General features: G+C 41.2%; 1 protein-coding gene across 1 annotated transcript in view; it reads right to left on the reverse strand.

The window, feature by feature from the left end:
- Positions 1-7515: 7515 nt before the first annotated feature.
- Positions 7516-21956, reverse strand: part of SLC17A3 (solute carrier family 17 member 3) — a 28015-nt gene continuing 13574 nt past the window's right edge. Inside the window, 7 exon segments of the mRNA XM_024751989.1 lie at positions 7516-7557; positions 17172-17308; positions 18221-18311; positions 18605-18755; positions 18847-18973; positions 19252-19413; positions 19537-19655. Of these exon segments, the coding sequence (XP_024607757.1) occupies positions 17174-17308; positions 18221-18311; positions 18605-18755; positions 18847-18973; positions 19252-19413; positions 19537-19655 (785 nt within the window). The 3' untranslated portion in view covers positions 7516-7557; positions 17172-17173.

The following is a 21956-nucleotide window of genomic DNA, read 5'->3' on the forward strand; positions in this document are numbered from 1 at the left end:
ATACAAGAGTCATTTGCAGAATGACTCTCATAATTGATTTGGCTAATTGCTTCCTGTGTCATTTGATATATTTCTTTATCCTGGGAACTACTAAGTATATAGAGAGACTTGGTTAGATTCAGGACATGAATACTTCGTAGGGGTGCTGGATGTTTTCACCATAGCAGGTTGTCTCACTTTTAGTAAGACTGATCGGGGGTTCAGATATTCTCTGACTTATCCACTAATAAAGTACTTAACCTTTCACCTGTGATTTTAGCTGTTGTTAATGTTACCTAGAACTGTTATTTCATTAGAAGTTGCAAAATGGTGATTTTCTAATCCTATCATGCCTTCATTTATGAGCTGGAATTTTCTGCGAAACAGGAAATATACCTAATCAAATATTTGGTTATGCTTAAATACAGATTTAATAGGAAAGTCAGGATAAATGCTTTATAAAATTCCAGAATAATAATTTAGTGCCTTAGCAAAGATGACCAAGTAAACTTATGACCTCATGGAATTTGATGTGTTTCAATCCATCAGTCCTTACTCTATTTTGATTCTCAGATTGTCTCCTCTTTGGCCAGCAAGAGTCCCTTCAAGCTGGCTTCTATGTCCTTATGACATGACCCTAATGATCTTGGTTAGCTTCCTTATTTTCTAGCACAAATTATATTCTAGGGTCCCCAAATATTTTCTTTTCCCAGACCTGGACTTTAAGGAGTGCTGGTTCCTTTCAGAAAGAAAGAACATTTGGAGACCACACACTGGGCACTGGGGTGCTCATTGCGTCTAGGCCTTTTCAGTGGAAGAGTTTGGAAACAGTTTTTAAGAGAAAAATCATAAATTCTAATATTTCCAATTCAAATTGAATGTTAGAGCGATTTCTTTTAAAGTTCGTTAATTTTATACTCTTGCATTTTCCCCTCATGTTGAACGTCTTAGTTAATATAATTACATTTCTTGCTTTATTATACCCATATTAACATCCAAATAACACTAATATTATTACCAAAATAAATGTTTCTCCTAGAAGCAGACCTTGACATTAAGATTCCTGTAAAAGTGATTTAATAGGCAGTATTTTCAGAAAAACAATGAAAACAGCAGGGAAGGAGGGAAGTGGGCAGAAAAAGAAAGGAGAACAAACAAGAGTGCGGTAACAAGCTAAATCTGGAGGAAGGCAATTTGGGGTTCATTCTGCAAGGGAGCAGTGGGCACAGCCTTGACCATACCTCAGAGTTTTCCTAACCAAAGCTAAAGAAGTTGGAGTATGTATGTGCCAGCACCCATTAATCCCTGGCTAAGGGCTGCCTCTGGGAGGTCCTAACTCCCCAGACAATTTTACCTTTCAGTGAGCACAGATCAAGTAGGTTCCAGCAGCCCAAGGGCAGCCCTCAAACCAAGTGATGGGGGTGCTGGCTGTTGCCAGTGAAGGCACAAGGGGAATTTGTGTGCTCCAAAATACAAAGGACCCCAGGAGATAAGGGCAGCGCACCAACAGCTTCTGTTATCCTTCACACTCTTCAGTTCCATTCTCCCTTCACATTAAGTTCATAGCACTGATTCTTCAGGAAGAAAAGATTAATGAAATATTTACACCCCTGCTGCCGTAATCAGTCCCAAGGACGTAACTGATATTCATGATCTTTCTTCATCTACCCATTACAGGTCTCCTCTCTTGGCCAGCACATTTGCTGCTTTGGGTTGCCTGCAGAGTAGGGTAACCCAATAATTCATCTCTGAAGGTTTGATGCCATAACTTTGATGTAGGTGCTGTAATTACTTTTTCATAGTTAAAATGGACATGGGATTCCCTGAGCTCGGGACATACTTGTCTCTGTCCCTATTATGTGGTAGCAACCAACAGTCTCATATGATCAGGGTTAAATACTCCTGGCCAGTATGGCGGCTTCTTTCTTTCACTCAGTCTACCAGCAAGAGGATCCCAACGTGACAAGTCAGCATTCATAGTTTTAGGCTTATTGGAAGCCTTACTAAGTCCGTTCCTGGAGGCATTCCTCTCTTCTGGGAACTAGGACTTCTATACATGCTGAAAATAAAGTTGTTCTATTAAAAATATGCCATCTGGCACAACACACACACGATTAAGACTACCATTGGATTAAGTCTATGGTAATCCTTCATCTTCTGTTACAATTCATTTTTGCTGGGGCCACAAAATGGTGAGTTGAATGGGAATATGATAAACGCCATCACCCTAGCATCCTATAAATCTTTTAAAATGGCATTACTCTCCGCCATTCCACCTGGCATGCAGTGTCGCTTTTTTTTTTTTTTTGTGGTACGCGGGCCTCTCACCGCTGTGGCCTCTCCCGTTGCGGAGCACAGGCTCCGGACGCGCAGGCTCAGCGGCCACGGCTCAAGGGCCCAGGCGCTCCACGGCATGTGGGATCTTCCCGAACCGGGGCACGAACCTGCGTCCCCTGCATCGGCAGGCAGACTCTCAACCACTGCGCCACCAGGGAAGCCCTAGCACTGCTTTTGAGTTACTAATTTTCCACGAGTGGACGATTTCAGGCATCCCGTTTAGGCTTATATAACGTTAAGTCCTGAGTCACAGCTTTGTATCCCCGTACTAACAAAGTCTCCCTCATCCAGTCTTACATTCTGCCCCAAAAGCCTGGTCCCATATTCCAGACACACTCTCCTTATTCCTGACACTTTATTGGTGAAAAATCCCTTCCCTCCCTTAGCGGGACCAGTACTATACCAGTTAGGACATACTAAGATCTGACCTAGTTATTTGTCTAGCATTAGGTTTATTATTTGTCAGATGTTAGAGGAAACTATAACAGAAACTGACCAAGTAAGCTTTTTCTTGCAAGGCATCTGTATCAACTGCGCTTTCTATGCGGTCTGCAGACAAAGAGGCTGTTGTCTGCCAGCACCAGGTATGGCCACTCCTGCAGGATAAGTTTCAGGTTTACCCCAAACTTGTCTTTAGTATAATTGTTGTGCCTTTAAATCCAGTCTTCTTTGTGTTTCTGCTAGTCTGACCATCAAATCCTGAGTCTGATCTTCAGAACAGGTCTTCCTTCTGGTTATTGGAGATCGTGTATCTTTAAATGCTGCCAGGGAGATTTTCTGACTTTCATGTCATGCTCTGATGTAATTCTCCTGCTTGAGGCCCTCAGTGGTACTGACCATCAAAGAGCCAGCTTCCAAGTTGTTATAATTGCTATTTCCCCATATCTCTCAACACTAGAAGTATTAACCAAGCCAGTGCATGTCCTTTCATCAGTATCCCATTTCCCATCCCATGTCCCACGGGATAGGGTCTTCATAATCATACTGCTACAGTAGGCCAGGATTATTGCCACCGCTATTACTAACATCAAGAAGGTCCTTGTGCCATCTGGCCTGTGAGTGATTTAACTCCAGAAGTCTATCCTGAGAGTCTGCATCCTAGGTTCCCTTGCAGAAACAACTGTCTTAGATCAAATTCTCAAGAACCAGATCCTGAAATGAGGATTCCTGTGAAAATGATCTGTTAGGACACATTCCCAGGAAAAACTGGCAGAGAAGAGAAGATCTAGAAGGGATATCGAGTAAGGTCCAGATCAATTCTTAGGAGTTTGGGAGACAGTGCAGGTTTTGCCTCAGAGACGTCCCCAGTAGGAGCAAGGGAGCTGGAGTATTTATATCTCTGTGGCGATGAATTACTGGTCTCCTGTTCCCAGGAGGACATAAATTCCCAGGCACATTCATGCTGGCAGGCAAAACAGGCTCCTATAACCCAATAAGGCAAATAGGTGACAGGTGTTGGGAAAGAAAGCTCACTGCAGATTGGTAGGTAGTTCTGGCAAAGGGAACTGAGAATGTGTACTGCAGTTACTGACTAATTGAAAGACTTAATTTTTGATGGGAAAGAACCTCTACATTGATTTTTTTTTTAAGCACACATACAGCTAAGGTAGAGATTGTCTCAGGATGAACCTAAGCTGTTTTCATTGATAATAATCAGTAAAATCCTAATATGCTTGGTTTATGGAGGAATCCGATGGGAACCTCTTCATAAGTGACTAAAGACCCCTGGGAATGAGGAAAATTGGGACAAAACCTTACCCAAAGGGATGATGAAGGCAGGCACACAATTTCAATATTGCTGATTCAGTAACAATTGCATAGGAAATAAAGAGAGGCGATTACTGGGAGAGAAAAAGTGAGTGTGGTTCAGCCCCTCAGACTTTGAGGGAAGAGGGTTCCGAGGGGTTTGCAGGTAAAAACTAAAGGAGCAATTTTACCAAAACTTCTTTAAGACATAGTGGACAAGGTAGTTCTGCTTGGAAACTCATATGATGAAGTGGAATAGGACATTTGGAAGACACCGGTTGAGCTGCACCCCTCAGGCCTGCAAGCCCTGTACTTGCCCATCCTTGAGACCGAGGAAAGAGCCTGGAGTCAGTGACAGAGACATCAATGGTGTAACGGATAGGGAATCTTACATGTCTGAAGCAAGGTCCTGGAGTGGCACCATGTGGGGCGGAAGGCAGGCAGGACCTGACAGCAAAAAATAGGGGGATTTGACATCACGTTGGCTCATCAGCTACCAAGGGAAACCAGGAGTGGGGGCACTTTCCTCACAGCCCCTCAGGTTAACAGCCATCACGAGGGCAGATGTTTCCCTTTAATAAACTAGCAGGTGGAGCCATTCTGGCCTAAGGGGCAGGGGGAAAGCACGTTCATGTGGGGAATTGATGTCAGGTTGGTTCGTCGGTTACCAGGAAAACCAGCAAAGGGGCATGCCCCTCACGGCCCCTTTGATAACTTATTATGATGGAGATGTCCTGATTTAAAGCTAGAACAATCATTAGCTGGGGCCGGCGCAAGTATGTAGGAAGGTCAGTCATGTGAGTAGGGTGTAGGTGAAGCAGGCACTGGTAGAGCAGGGGATGGGCAGAGAGCAAGAGAACAGCCATCTTGAGAAGCCTCCATATACTCCACCCCTACACACCCCGCATAACCCTTACAATCTTGCCCCCCCACCTTCCGCATTGTCCCCTCACACTTTGAGGAGTGAGGGGTCCTAGGGGTCAGGTACACAGAGGTGAACTGCAACCAGCTACCACAAATGCAATACAGACAACAGCAGTGAAAGAGTATCAGGAGGCCAAGAGGTGGGCAAACTTATGGAGTCAGGAGCTTATCGGGTCATGGAGGGGCCAGAGGAGGACCATGACGGCGTCTCCCTGTAGACCCAGCCATCAAACTCATTTCACAGTGAGGCCACTGTTGTCGCCCAGTCTGTGAACAGATTCCCTCTGCTCAGACTAGGGGTGAAATGTAAGGTGTTTAACAGGCACAATACAGGGAAGATGATGACCACTGAGCAAAATACAAGCAGTAACAGCATTGAGATACCACCACCCCTGCCCGTGGTTTCTGTCCTGGCCTGCAGGACCCCACGGCCTGTCTACCCTCAGTCCCCACAGCCAGTGCCGAATACTGGAGAGGCCATAACTGCAGGGTTAGTGTAATGGTGCCCTTCTCCAGTAGGGGGCGCGGATTAATTACGTTAGTCCTCTTAGGTGGGGCTGGGTAGGAGACAGGTGAAACCTCTTGTCTCTTTCTAATCCTCTTCTCCATGAGGCAGCAAACCCAAACTACAGAGACTTACCTGCCAGTCCCAGGGCCATGTTATGTGTTCTTCTGGGGGTAGATCCTGTGGCGAGGGCAAAAGTGAGTTATCGTCCTGGCCAGCAGTTGGCAACGGTCCTTCAGTGGTCAACAGTTGAACCTGAATGGCGTTGACTAGCGGCCTCTGGGTTAACATGGCGTCAGCACTGGGCCGATAGCTCCTGGGATGTGTCCACACGTTGAAGGAGCAGGTTTCCCGTCTCAGTTGTTGTTGAAGCAGCTCATTCACCGCCCAGCAGCAGTGGGGTTGTGAGGCGGGGGGAGATGCCGGTGTGTGTCATTCTTATCGGCCCATTCCTGAACTTCATGGCTGACAAAGTGGATCCCTTGGTCACTACTGATGTCCATGGGGGTCCTAGAGTTCACACACAGCTCTTCTAGACCCCAAACAGTGGCTTATTTGCCAGCCATCTCTGTGCAATCAGATGAGTCACTAGTACAGGGCTGCTACTTTTAAACTAGAAAGGGACTCCGAGGTTAACAGGATATCATCAGTATAATGGAAAAAGCAAGATACCTCTCATGGCAGACAGCTGCTACAGGCCCCCACATGCAAATGGACAGCCACGTCTTTCCCCACAACTTTCCATTCCTTGTCCTTTTTTCCCAACATCGTGGCGCTCACAGGAGTTTCCCCGGCTTTCTGGCTGACCCATCAGTCTGCACCCCGCAGGCCTGCAAGCCTTGTAGTTGCCCAGCCTCAAGACCGAAGAAATAGCTTGGAGACAGCGACAGAGACGTCAATGGCTTATTGGACAGGGGATCTTACATGTCTGAAACCAGGTCCCGGAGCAGCACCCCACTGTGTGCGGCAGCCAGTCTGCAGGACATGGCAGCAGCCTTCGCCATGGAGGGGGCGGGCGTGGAGAGGCTACCATTTATAGGGGGAATGACGTCAGGTTGGCTCATCAGTTACCAGGGAAACCAGCAGCTGGGGCACGTCCCTCACAGCCCCTCAGGGTAATGACCATCTTGAGGACAGCTGTTTCCCTTTTATAAACTAGCAGGTGAAGCCATTCTGGCCTAAGGGGCAGGGGGAAAGCACGTTCCTGTGAGTAGGGCGTAGGTGAAGCAGGTGTAGGTCGAGCAGGAGATGTACAGAGAGCAAGAGAACAGCCATCCGGAGTGGCCTGACCATACACTGGTGCTTCAGTTCAGTTCACTGGATATTTATTATGTGCTTACTTTGAAGACTCAAAGAAGCATGGTACAGCCATGTCAGGACCTTCAGCAGTCAGTCATATCCATATAGTACTCTCAGTGACAAGATTAAGAACCTGTCATTTGCATGGGCTGTTTCCAAGCTTCCGGTGGAGGGGGACAGGGCACTAGAAATGTGTTCACATAGTCTTAGGTGTTTGAAAATTTTAACCAGTTTTAACCACAATCGTGTAAGGCCACTATCCATCACCATTCTGTTGGACTCCCCCTAGTGATGGGTGATGAAGTAATGGAGGGAATGGTTTAATATTGCTAAGGCAAAGCTTAAGTGGGAATATACTTAATTTGGGCTAAAAATTAGGCTACATTTATGTGGTTTGGGTCAAAAATGGATACAGTTAAATTACTGCCGGCTAATCTGGTATAGGAACAGCTTCCTGGGATACTTATGTCATCCACGATGACTACTCATGTGTAATGGAATTTACAGATAATGAAAAGGAGTGAATCAAATGAACATATTGGAAATGGTTTTAAATTTCTTGTTGGTTTGACACCAAATATTGACATAGCAATGATAATACAAAACTCATGATAATAAGTCCCTCATTGGGATTCTCAGAAAGATTTGAGCTTTATTGGAGGGTGAAGTCTTGGTAGGAGCAGGTTGTGGCTGGAGTCAGATCAGTGCAATCTTTCCCCTGTAAGTGTGAATCATTTCCCCCCACTTCTGCCCCAGATTGGTGTTGCCTGGGAAAACAAAAGTTTCACAATACATGTCATTATTTTTTGAATATCACCTGTAAACTTCTGATCTTAATAAAGTAGCTCAGTAGTTTTACACTTAAAAGCTCGCTCCTGTATCATGTAAATTATGCCTACTTAAAAATTCACGTTAAAAAAAATTCACGTTAAAACTACTATAAGAAAGATGTTGTACTAGAGGCTGTGTGTATGTCTGGCAATGAATTGTTTGCACACAGAGTGATGAGAAGGGAGATCAGAGTATATAGGCTGAAGGCAAGGATACAGAATACAAACAAAAGTCCATCCTCAGTCAGCACGTCTCTGGTCATATCTGTGCTCAAATGGGGAGGCCAGATGGCTGAAGCCTTTATGGAGGACACTGGTCACTTCTGCCCAAATGACCCAAACTGAAGAATTCAGAAATGATAAAGGTGAGCACATACGAAGAGCAGAAGGGTAAGACTCTCTTGCCCTTGATTGGAACAATTCTAAGATCTGGTGTCTGAAAGAGACCTCCTCCGTGAGGTTGAGTCAGACCTCGATGGCTGACCTACCCTTAGGCGGCCTTCCTGCTTTCTGATTCAGAGTTTACTCTGGTGGTGAAATAGCAACTAATGGAATGTGTGTGCAGAAGGACCAGCAGGTTGATGGGCACTTAGTTCTGGGGTGAGACTTGAGCTAATGGGGACCAGCAGATGAAACTTATAGCTCATGGTAAACGGTCTTTGATAGCAACCCAGCAGGATAAAATGATGAAGTGCTCAGTGCAACCTCAACAATGTATTTGAAGAACAACAGAAATATCAGTCTTGATTAACATTTATATCAATCTATACAGTGGAATTTTGGCCACTGTAAAATTCTTGCCCCTAACGCAAATAGCATTTGAGGAAGACATTTAACCTTCCGGCCCTTCAGTCTCTTCCCTGTGAGGAAATGGAAATAATTTCTTAATCCATAAGGTTGTGAAGATTTAATAAAATAGTTTATATTAACTTTTATAATTTTTTGATAGCTAGTAGCTATTCCTGATCCAAGTAAAATGTACTTTTTTGTGTGTGTGTGCGGTACGCGGGCCTCTCACCGCTGTGGCCTCTCCCGCTGCGGAGCACAGGCTCCGGACACACAGGCCCAGCCGCTCCGCGGCATGTGGGATCTTCCCGGACCGGGGCACGAACCCGCTTCCCCTGCATCAGCAGGTGGACTCTCAACCACTGCGCCACCAGGGAAGCCCAAAATATACTTTTAAGGGGCAGTTTAGCGTAGAAGTTTCAGGCACACACTCTTCAGTCAGACTGCCTGAGATTGAATCTCAGTTCTGCTACTCACTGCTGTGACCCTGGACAAGCAACTTAACCATTCTGCAACTTTTAGAAAATGTCCACTACTGTTATTACTCAAGAAAAATCAATTCCCTTTTCTTGAAAAACTCTGACTCCGAGAGGCTGCTGCAGATACTGGGCTGTACTGGAGATCAGCACACACACACCCATTTGCACTACTGTCCTCACACCTGTGGGTTCATCTAGAGCCAAGGAAGAGGATGAACAGTTCTCATGAAATCACAAATTCTACAATGGCTGTGCTGAAATAATGTCCTGTCGAATAATGTGCTGTCATATGCAACCAACACCCGATGTGTTGACAAATAAATAAATCAACACATGATATGCTTCCCAGTGGGCTTACTTCCCGTTGCACGCTGTCATATGCACAAGGTACAACGTGGGCTTTTTTCACACACTGCTAAGCAGTTCTCCAGTTCTCAATGGACACTGACCAGGCGTCTTACAATTTCACTCAATTCTGACACTGTCTACTTGGAGGTAGCATCAGATCCCACAGCTTAAGGGCTGAAACCCACAAGGCTGCCCCCACTTCAGATGCTCCTCATAAACCTAGGTTGTTACCTGTGCTTCTGACATATTGGCTGTAAATCAGAGGTTCCTACGATCCCCTCCTCTGGTTCAATTAATTTGCTGGAGTTGCTCATAGAACTCAGGAAGCCAATTATCTACTGGATTATTGGTTTATTACAAAGGACATTAATGGCTACAAAGGAACAGGCAGATGAAGAGATACATACGGTGAGGTCCAAAAGGGTCCCAAACACAAGACCTTCTTCCCTATGGGGTTGGGAGCCCAGCACATGGACATGCTCTGGTTCAACAACCCGAAAGCTCTCTGAACTCAACTCCTTTGAGCTTTTATGGAGGCATCGTTATGTAAATATGATTGGTTAAAACATTGGCCATTGGCAATTGATTCAACTTCCAGCCCCTCTCCCCTCCCCAAAGGTCACGGGAGTGAGACTGAAAATTCCACCCCCTAATCCAGATTGGATTCCCTTGGCAAGCAGCCCCCATCTTTTGGTACATTCCAAAAGTAACCACATTAACATAACAAAAGACACCTCTCCACTTGGGACATTCCGAGGTTTTTAGGAGCTACGAAGCTAGGGACAAAGACCAAATATAAAATTCTTATTATAAATCACAAGATCACACAACACCCAATGTATAGTCATCTAGACCTACAAACCCATCAGTAAGCTCCCTCATGGACCTTTTAATACCCAGTATCGTCTCATATGGAGTTACCAACCCTTGTTGTACCGTGATTCAGGCCTGTATAACCCAATATATTGTCGTATTGACTCCCATCTAACCCACCACGACACTGACACGTGGACTTGCATGAATGAACTGCTATGTGCACAGATCAACCTTTCACTCACAAAGGCAAAGCGGCACCATAATCCCATCCAATGTCTTCCCTCTCTCATAATCATCATCATTGCACCCATTTTTACCTCTTCTTCTTTATTGTCAAACAATACAGGTGTGCCTCCTCTATTTAGGGAAGATTAGAGTCAAAAAACAAAACAACAACGGGATGGGGAAAACATTTTTGTATGTGTTCTGGATTTCAGAAAAGACAGCAGAAATCACTCTTAAAAACTTGATTGCAATAGGAGGAGTAAAATAGCCATCCTAAACTTTAGGAACTTTCACTGTGTAGTCTGTAACTTTTAAAAAAATAATACATCTAAAGATAGAATCATTTTAATCAACTGATTCAATTTTAAGTCATCTTTCATTTTCAAGGTAAATGTTTTAATAATATATTTAATAATCAAGATCTTGCAGCTGATGCAAGCATATGGAGCCTTCAGGTTATACTGCCCAACAGGGAGAACTTAGAGGTTTCATTAGCACCAACTGGATTTTCTTTTTCTTTTGGGACATCAATATCATAGGGAACAAAGAGGGTTCATCAAACAAAAATGTATCTACTTTGGAACTCCTTAATTTAGTTCAACATGTATAGTCAGCAGGCATTTTACTGAGAAAAAAAATGGACTCTTTTTCTCCCCCCGCCCCGGCTTTATTGAGATATAATTGACATTTAACATTGTATAAGTTTAAGGTACACATTGTGTTGATTAGAAACACTTATATTGCAAAATGATTACCACGACAGTGTTAGCTAACACCTCCATCACGTCACATAATTACCATTTCTTTTTTTGTGTTGAGAACTTTTAAGATTTAAAAGTTTAAGATTTAAAATGTTGCCCTCTTAGCAACATTCAAGTGTATAAGACAGTATTATTAACTATAATCACTATGCTGTACATTAGATCCCCAGAAATTATCTGTCTTATAACTGAAAGTTCATACTCTTTGGCAAACATCTCCCCTTTCCCCCCTATCCTCCACCCCCTAGTAACCCCCATTCTAATCTCTGTTTCTATGAGTTTGGCTTTCTCAGATTTCCCATATAATATGTATTTGTCTTTATCTGACTTATTTCACTTTGCATAATGCCTTCAAAGTCCATCCATGTGCAGAACGTCTTTCATTCTCATGGCTGAAATATATGTATATGTGTGTGTGTGTGTGTGTGTATATCTATCTTCTTTATTCATTTACCATTGATGGGTTGCTTCCATATCTTGGCTATTGTGAATAATGCTGCAGTGAACATAGGAGTGTAGATATCTCTTTGAGATACTGTTTTCATTTCCTTCAGATGTATTCTCAGAACTGGGATTGCTGGATCATGAGGTAGTTCTATTTTTAATTTTTTGAGGACCCACCATACTGTTTTCCATAGTGACTGCACCAATCTACCTTCTCATCAACATTGTAAGAGTCCCTTTTCTCCATATCCTTCTAAACACTTGTTATCTCTTGTCTTTTTGATAATGGCCATTCTAATAGGTATGAAATGATATCTCGTGGTTTGGATTTTGCATTTCGCTGATGATGGTGTTGAGCACCTTTTCATGTACTTGTTGGCCGCTTGTATGTCTTCTCTTGGAAAATGTCTACTCAGTTCTTCTGTTCATTTTTAAATCAGATTGGCTTTTTTTGTTATTGAGTTGTATGAGTTCTTTATGTATTTTCAATATTAACCCCTTATCAAATATATGATTTTCAAATATTCTCTCCCATTAAGTAGGTTGCTTTTTCGTTTGTTGCTGGTTTCCTGGACTCCCTTTCTTAAAGAGAAAATTCATGTTTTTGATTTCATATTTTCTTTCTATATGTTCAAGGCAAACCTGTACCTGAATCCTTATTGTGTCTTCAAAGACCTTGCTCCATCTCTTCACCCTGTCCTTCCATATCTTCACTCCCTCTCCACTGTTTCTTCCCCAAAGCATCCCCTGGGCCAGTCCTTTTCCCACTTAGGTCACTCTTCCTTTCCCTCTATTCTCCTCTGGCTATATTCCCATCCCTTCCTGAAAATATTTTTCTTGCTTTCTCTACTCTCTCATTCTCATTCACTCACCAACAAACTGCAAAGTGACCTGCACACCCATATCTCTGCTAAATGTGTCATGAAAAAGCCACCAGTGAACTTCTAATCACAGGTTGACCATGTTCCTTTCCTGACCTCATCTAATTGAATTGCCGTGTACTTATTGCTGATCTGTCATCTTTCTTAAAAAATCAACTGATTCAATTTTAAGTCATCTTTCATTTTCAAGGTAAATGTTTTAATAATATATTTAATAATCAAGATCTTGCAGCTGATGCAAGCATATGGAGCCTTCAGGTTATACTGCCCAACAGGGAGAACTTAGAGGTTTCATTAGCACCAACTGGATTTTCTTTTTCTTTTGGGACATCAATATCATAGGGAACAAAGAGGGTTCATCAAACAAAAATGTATCTACTTTGGAACTCCTTAATTTAGTTCAACATGTATAGTCAGCAGGCATTTTACTGAGAAAAAAAATGGACTCTTTTTCTCCCCCCGCCCCGGCTTTATTGAGATATAATTGACATTTAACATTGTATAAGTTTAAGGTACACATTGTGTTGATTAGAAACACTTATATTGCAAAATGATTACCACGACAGTGTTAGCTAACACCTCCATCACGTCACATAATTACCATTTCTTTTTTTGTGTTGAGAACTTTTAAGATTTAAAAGTTTAAGATTTAAAATGTTGCCCTCTTAGCAACATTCAAGTGTATAAGACAGTATTATTAACTATAATCACTATGCTGTACATTAGATCCCCAGAAATTATCTGTCTTATAACTGAAAGTTCATACTCTTTGGCAAACATCTCCCCTTTCCCCCCTATCCTCCACCCCCTAGTAACCCCCATTCTAATCTCTGTTTCTATGAGTTTGGCTTTCTCAGATTTCCCATATAATATGTATTTGTCTTTATCTGACTTATTTCACTTTGCATAATGCCTTCAAAGTCCATCCATGTGCAGAACGTCTTTCATTCTCATGGCTGAAATATATGTATATGTGTGTGTGTGTGTGTGTGTATATCTATCTTCTTTATTCATTTACCATTGATGGGTTGCTTCCATATCTTGGCTATTGTGAATAATGCTGCAGTGAACATAGGAGTGTAGATATCTCTTTGAGATACTGTTTTCATTTCCTTCAGATGTATTCTCAGAACTGGGATTGCTGGATCATGAGGTAGTTCTATTTTTAATTTTTTGAGGACCCACCATACTGTTTTCCATAGTGACTGCACCAATCTACCTTCTCATCAACATTGTAAGAGTCCCTTTTCTCCATATCCTTCTAAACACTTGTTATCTCTTGTCTTTTTGATAATGGCCATTCTAATAGGTATGAAATGATATCTCGTGGTTTGGATTTTGCATTTCGCTGATGATGGTGTTGAGCACCTTTTCATGTACTTGTTGGCCGCTTGTATGTCTTCTCTTGGAAAATGTCTACTCAGTTCTTCTGTTCATTTTTAAATCAGATTGGCTTTTTTTGTTATTGAGTTGTATGAGTTCTTTATGTATTTTCAATATTAACCCCTTATCAAATATATGATTTTCAAATATTCTCTCCCATTAAGTAGGTTGCTTTTTCGTTTGTTGCTGGTTTCCTGGACTCCCTTTCTTAAAGAGAAAATTCATGTTTTTGATTTCATATTTTCTTTCTATATGTTCAAGGCAAACCTGTACCTGAATCCTTATTGTGTCTTCAAAGACCTTGCTCCATCTCTTCACCCTGTCCTTCCATATCTTCACTCCCTCTCCACTGTTTCTTCCCCAAAGCATCCCCTGGGCCAGTCCTTTTCCCACTTAGGTCACTCTTCCTTTCCCTCTATTCTCCTCTGGCTATATTCCCATCCCTTCCTGAAAATATTTTTCTTGCTTTCTCTACTCTCTCATTCTCATTCACTCACCAACAAACTGCAAAGTGACCTGCACACCCATATCTCTGCTAAATGTGTCATGAAAAAGCCACCAGTGAACTTCTAATCACAGGTTGACCATGTTCCTTTCCTGACCTCATCTAATTGAATTGCCGTGTACTTATTGCTGATCTGTCATCTTTCTTAAAGGCCATGTTCATGCGTTTCTGTAAGAGTTGTGTCCTCCCATTGTTTCTCACATGTACAAGCCTGACCCTTTTGGCTCTGTTATGTGTGGGCATTTCTTATTCTGCCCACTCCTTGAATGTTGGCATTCTGTCTTTGGCTTGGTATTTTTTCATTCACAGGCTCCTTCTGAGCATTAAATATTCATGTCTTTAGTACTGAACGTCTGTACTTTTATATCTTTGTCTCCATCCCAGGTCTTTTTACAAGTTTCAGATTTATGATCTGGCTTTTTTTGGGCTTGCTGTTATGCATTGAACTGTGTCTCCCAAAAAGATGCGGAAGTCCTAACCCACAGTACCAAATGTCACCTCACTTGGAAATACGGTCTTTGCAGATGATCAAGTTAAGATGGAGTCATTAAGGTGGGCCCTAATCAAATATGACTTGTGTCTTTATAAAACAGGGAAATTCTGACACAGAGACATATGTAGAGAGGGAAGATGAGACAAAGACACAGAGAGAAAGCTACCTATAAGCCAAAGAATGCCTGAGGCTACCAGAAGAGAGGCATAGGACAGATTCTCCCTCACAAACCTCAGAAGGAACCAACTCTGCTGGCATTTTGATTTTGGACTTCTCGAATTGTGAGACAATAAATTACTATTGCTTAAGCCACAAGCTCGTGGTATTTTGTTATGGCAGCCCATGAAACTAATACACACACCCACTCATTTATCCCAGTATTACTGCTAACACATGTCCAAAGTCAACTCATTATCTTCCCTCTGAAAAGGACTCTTCCTGCATTCTCTGGCTTAGTTATTCAGACCACTCTCTATTCAGTATCTCAGGTTAGAGGCCCAGGACTCCTAACTCCTCTCTTCTCCTGCATCTATCTAACCAAATGCCGTGATCTTTCACTTCTGCCTCCTAAATGTTACTCATATCTCTCTTCTTTCCATCCCAGCTCTTCCAACCCTAGTCCAGTCCTCACCGCTGCTGTGTGGACCACTAACTAGTCTTCCTGATTCTGGAATTGGGCCAGAGTGTCCTATCTAGAGAGAAAATCTGCCCATGTCACTATTGCTTGTAGCTCCCTGACATGGCGAACAAGACCTCCATGTTCTGGTCACACCCACCTCCCTAACTTAATCTTCTGCCCTTCCCTAACTGACCATGTAGGCAAGTGATTCCCTTCAGAAATGTTTATTTTTTTTCATGCTTTTGTACAAGTTGGGCTCCAATGTGGAAAATTCTACCATAACACTCCTCTTTTAACATTTAGCTCAGGAATTACTTGCAGAAGGAGATCTCCCCTGTGCTCTTCAGCTTAGGATTGGAACCCCTCATCTGGTCTCCTGTAATGACCTGCATGTCCCCCTGCTATTGTACCTAAGGCAATGCACTTGCCATGTATTATTATGTGTGTCTTCCACATCTGAATGGACAATAGTGACTGTGTCTAATTTACTCTAGTGTTCCAAGGGCCTAGATTCTAGACTATGCAAAATCTCAGTAATTGTTGTTGCTTATTCAAATTTGACCTTCTATATCCTTGCCCTAATTTTACACTCAGAACTAGCGTCCATCACATCACTTCTATACAAAATAACTTGATGGCTGTAATCTCTATTCAACACAGTAGAGATCACCATGGGGAGCAACCTAGAACATAGTTTTGGCCCCTCTTTATAAAACAGGGAAAGTAGGTTGCTTTCTACTGACACCTACAAATTATAATTTAAAGAAATACTGAACCATTTCATGTTTTGAGCTTTATATATGACTTAACTACTGAAATTAGTTGGATCCTAGAAGGAGAAACATAAGAGACTCACACTGGGTAATTTGAAGACAGTGTTAAATGAGACAATTTACACAGGATTGGGAAGGTGGGAAGGAAACCACAAGATAATTCTTGAGAATCCCAGAACTTGCAACATAAAGGCCAAAAAAGGTTTGATGGGACATGGGAAGAGAGAAATTACCAGACTATGTGGAGAGGGCTGTCTGCTAGGAGCTGTGAACTATACAGGAAGGATCAGCCACCTGCAGTCCCCACGAGGAGGAACTTTAGAGATAAATACTCCCTATCCTCACTCTCCTGCCTCCACTGAAAATCCAGCAGGAGGCAGTGGACAAGAAAGTGTGGGATGCAAACCACTCAGGTCAGCCTCCTGGGGCCCGAGCAGGATGCAGGAGAGTGGAGCACACAAAGGGAGAAACACATGGACAATATCCAGCCCAACAAATATATAAATTAATATTCATTTTCACAAGTAGGAGGAATCATTGCCCTAGGGAGGTTACTGCCCTCGATTAAGAGTTTCAAAACATAGTTTCCTGTTTAGAGATTCAAAAACTGTGAATCTAGCCTGCTGGCTCCCATAGAGCAGCTCCTCTGGATTCATTGTTAACTCTATGAAGATGGCATGTTCTTGGCTATCATTTTATTTGAATTTTCATTCATCTTATATTTTTCTCAAAATGAAATCTGAGTAAAATAAAGAACTGATCTCAGATTTGAAAAGAGCTACAGCAAAGAAAACTTTTTCTGTTGGTATTTTCATCACTGAAGGCTTCTCGTTTATGAAATAAGGTGCCTAATGATTTTCCATCCAAGGTGGGGTAACTAAGAAGGAAAAATGGCATAGAATTAAAAATTTAATACTCCAACATAAAATAAAAATTAAAAAAATGGTAAATCAGCTATTCTCCAATATAAAATAAAAATTAAAAAAATTAAATAGTGCTTCTCTGGTTATAACCATAGATGAAATAATTTTTCTTTACCTTCATAAACGAGTGAGTTTCCTCTCTTTAGCCCAGTCTTGGACATCTGCTTTTCCAAATAGAAGGTAGAGGATCAGTCCTAATGTGTTAATGGCAAATGACAAGGAGAAGACATTCCTCCACCCAAATTCAGGGTCCTGAGGAGACAAAACTTCAAGTAAATATTACCCCTTTCATCCCTTTTTCTATGAAACTCATTAATAGTTTAGAAGACAATATTCACCAGTGGGTGTTCACATAGAAATTCATTTCCTGAACACAGCTTAATAGTTTGATGGAAAGAATTTCAAAATGGATTCAGAACGTTCTTCATAAAATGGACTTAAGGACCGTTGCAATTAACCTCCAGAATTGTATTTGTCCCTATTTATCAAAGTGCCATACATTTTCTCTTTTGTGTGAATCATGACTATATATGCTAATAATATTTCTTCTTGCAGTGCAAGAAGAATCTTGCAAGAAGAAGATTGTGGGCTTTGGAGCTAGACAGGTCTAAGTTAGGAGAATTCCAGTTCTACACCCTCTTAGTGGAAAGACATATTCTATCAGATTTTAATCATCAGGAAATGAGGACAATAATGTTTCATTTTTATAATTGGTGGGAGAATCAATAATTAAATGAGATCACTGCATATGAAATACCTGTAATAATACCTGCATGTATCAGGCACTTAAACATATTTGATTTTATTATCTCTTTGCTTTTGCATGGTTATGCAAATGAAAATTTCAAAGTGTTGCAGAAGTAATGGCAAGTTGCATAGATGCGTGGATTCATCATCTTCTCACAGGACATCTATGTGGCTGTGTAATTTCAAATACTGGATATTACCAGTGGATCACTAGTGAGTGCTTTGGTTTCAGAATAAGTAAAGATTGAGGTCATGAAGGAAATCCTTTTATATTTTTCTTTGCCAAGTTGATCTTCATGACAAAGTTACCCACAATTTAATTTTATTATCCAAAATGTGAAAACATTTTTTTATGCTATTACCTTTATGAATGGATTCAGCAGAGTGTTTTAAGAATCCTTAACAAGAAAACTTTACCTGACTGAGAAGAAATCCACTGACAGTGGGTGCCAGGATAGCAGATATCTGTGCAAACCCTCTCGAGGCTCCCATGAGAAAGCTGGAATGCCTGTGGGTGACCGGAATGTTCCAGGCTAGATCCATAGACACTTCAGCCCTGCTTAGCATATGAATCCATCATATAGTAATTATGTCAAAAAGGACTCTCTCTGTGTATATTCAATGAAAGGTACTGAGACAAATCAACAACACCCTCCTCCCACATACTTGAAAAAATGGCCACAGGCTATCAGTGGTCCTTACCCATGATTTATAATTTCACAAAGTTTGGGGCTCCTGGAAGGCTGCAGGCTAAATCTTTTTCAGGAAATATGAAAATGAGAGTGGAAATTACAGTCCTACCTTGGAGCAATATCTAAGGCATTGATATAGATCCCTGGCTGACTAAACAAGCTTGGTCCACAGGAGAGCGTCAGAAGGCTCACTGCTGTGATATAGCTGGAGGCAACGTATGGCAGGACCACAAGGGATGCTGAAGAAGAGAGACTTCCTATGGAACGAAGAACAGATGAATTAACCAAGATACATCTTTGGCTGTTGTATGCCTTATGAATTATCAGAGCTTTTGGTCCTATTCTTAGCTAGAACTGTGGCAATTTTCCTCACTGTAACAAGTCTAAAATTCTTGGTCAGAAGGAAATCTGCCAGGTAACCTCCCAGGATGCCAACGACCCGGGCACAAATAAAAGGAAGGGCAGACAGGAAGCCACTCTGAGGGGAAAATCTTGAGTAAACCATCATAATAAAGGCTGTGAGATCACACCTTGTATTGATAAAGCACTAATAATCATACCGACAACTCTGAAATCATACTTTCCTAAGAAAATCAGTAGCTTCTTCCATCATACCCTCAGAAAAGCTACTCACATGACTGTTACATTATCTCTTGGTAATAAAAGATAAGTTTTTCTAGATGGGATGATTTGTGAAGGCAGAGTAATTCGAGAGTCATGCAAACAGGAGAAATGGGTGGAGGGAAATATACTCACATCTCTGATATCAACATTGAACACAGAGCTGATGTAAGTTGGTGTGTATACAACCATTATGTTAATTAACCATTGATGGCTGAAAGAGCAAAAACACAAGGACCGGAGGGGTAGAGATCTGACCATAGCTTTGATGGGAAGAGGCTGCTTAGAAGAGCTGACCTGAAAACAAATTTACTGATTAGAATAGTAAGATCTGAGACATGCTCACACGTTCTTAGTCACCCTGATAAATCCAGATGCTGATACAAGATCTCTGGAGAAGGTCAGAGTTTTAATGTGTACCTGTTGGGCCAAGGAGGATATGATGTATTCTTTTTCTGTGATGTTTATCCATGGGTGAGTGACAGGGTCATCATAAATCAAAACAAACCAGAGAAGGCAGGAGACACAGCCAACACCTCCTGCCAGCAGAGGTAAAATTGGTAAACTTCTGTGTGAATTTTTTTACATTGTGTTATTTTCTGGTGTGGTTCCTGGGAAAAGCTCTTGCTCTTAATATCTTCTTCCCATTTCTCAAAATATTCACATGAATATCACAGGTTTCTAGAACCCATTCCTTTATATTTCTTGATTATTTGTGTACACAAAAATCACAGACCCTAGGAATGGGACTACACTTGACAGCTCAACCTTTTTTTTTTTTTCCCAACCTTTTTAATACTAATAAAGGAAAACGATTTCTCTGCTCACAACCCTTCTGACATCAAATGTGTGGGGTTTTCACACTAAGAAATTCTCTAATTCTCTACAGACACCAACCTGGCATCCTACAGTTTAGCTCAGTTCTGACACTATCTGGCCTTAGCACAGACCCTACAGAGTAAGGGCTCAGTCACACAGGCTGCCCCCCTACTTCAGATACTAATTGCAAGTAGTGAGTCCTCAAATTACCCACACTTCTGTTCAACTTTACTACAAATTCAGAGGTTCCCACAACTCCCTCTTAGTCTGATAATTTGCTGGAACAGCTCACAAAAGTCAGGGAAATATTCATTTATGTTTACTGGTTTATTATCAAAAATATGATAAAGGATACTGAGGAACACCCAGATGAAGAGATACATAGGGTGAAGTCTGGAACGGTCCTGAGTGCAGGAGTTTCTGACCCTGTGGAGCTGGGGATATGCTACCGTCCCAGCACGTGGATGTGCTCACCAACCTGGAGGCTCTTAGAACCCCATAGTTTAGGGATTTTTATGGAGGCTGTATCATGTCGGCATAATTGATTATTAACACAATCTGAAGCACCCTCTCCTCCTGGGAGGATGGAGGGTGGGGCTAAAAGTTCCAAGCTTCTAATCACCGCTTGGTCTTTCTGGTGGCCTCTAGCCTGAAGCTATCCAGGAGGATACCAAGAGTCACCTCATTAGACAAAAGATTTTCCTATAACTCAAGAAATTCCAAGGGATTTAGGAACTCTGCTTAGATGCTCCTATCATCCTGACCACTCACCACGAAATTACAAGAGTTTTAGCTCTGTGCCAGGAACTGGTGGCAGAAACCATATCTATATATTTCTTATTATGTCACAATTAGCCATTCTAATAGGTGTGCAGAGGTAGCTCATTGTTTTTATTTGCATTTCCCTAATGACTAAGGATGCTGAGTTGACCACCTTTTCACATACTTATTTTCCCTCTCCCTATCCTCTTTAGTGAGGTGTCTTTGCCCATTTTTAAATTGGGTTTTTGTTTTGTTATTGAGTTTTGAGAATTATTTACACCCTCTGGATAAAAGTCCTTACTGTATATGTGTTTTGCAAGTATTTTCTCTCCGTCTCAACTTGTCTCTTTATTATTCTAATAATGCCTTTTGAAGAGCAAAAGTTTTAAATTTTGATGAAATCCAATCTATCAGCTTGTTATTTTATGGATCAAACCTTTGGTGTAATAGCTAAGAAATCTTTGCCTAAATAAAGAGCAAAGATTTTCTCATATGTTTTCTTTTAAAAGAATGATAATTTCAGATCTTACAATTACATCCAACATTCATTTTGAGTTTTTGTATAGAGTGCAAGATATGGATCAAAATTCTTTTCTTTTTTTTTTGAGCACCACCTGTTAAAAAGACTATCCTTTCTCCATTGAATTGTTTTTGCATCTTTGTCAAAAATCAGTTTATCATTAATGTGTAAGTCTATTTATGACTGTATTCTGTTTCAGTGATCTGTTTGTCTCTATGCCAATACCACAATGTCTTGATGGCTGTAATTTTATAATATACCTTGACATCAGGCTGTGTTAGTCTTACAACTTTGTCATTAATTTCCAAAATTGGCTATTCTAGGATCTTTTTATTTTCATGATAATTTAGTTTTCAGTGCATGTTTCACATCTTTTGTCAGATTTAGCACTGTTACATATTTTTTGATGCTATTGAAAATGGTAGTTCTCTTTAATTTAAATTTCTGATTCTTTCAACTTTTGTATGTCTAAAAATGTCCTTATTTTGCCTTTGTTTTTGAAAAGTTTTTTTTGTCTCTAGAATTCTATGTTAACAGATTTATTTTCTTTTTTCTTGCAGTATTTGAAAGATGTTGTTCCACTGCCTTCTTGCTTTTATTGCTTCTGATGGGAAAGCTGCAGTCATCATATCTTTGTTCTTCTCTAATTTTAAACTTTGACTGCTTTTAAGATTTCATCTTTATCACTGGTTTTGAGCCATTTTATTATGGTATAACTTGGTACAGGTTTCTTCATATT

This window comes from Neophocaena asiaeorientalis, unplaced genomic scaffold (assembly GCF_003031525.2).
Source record: "Neophocaena asiaeorientalis asiaeorientalis breed wild unplaced genomic scaffold, Neophocaena_asiaeorientalis_V1.1 scaffold165, whole genome shotgun sequence".
Taxonomy (NCBI): domain Eukaryota; kingdom Metazoa; phylum Chordata; class Mammalia; order Artiodactyla; family Phocoenidae; genus Neophocaena; species Neophocaena asiaeorientalis.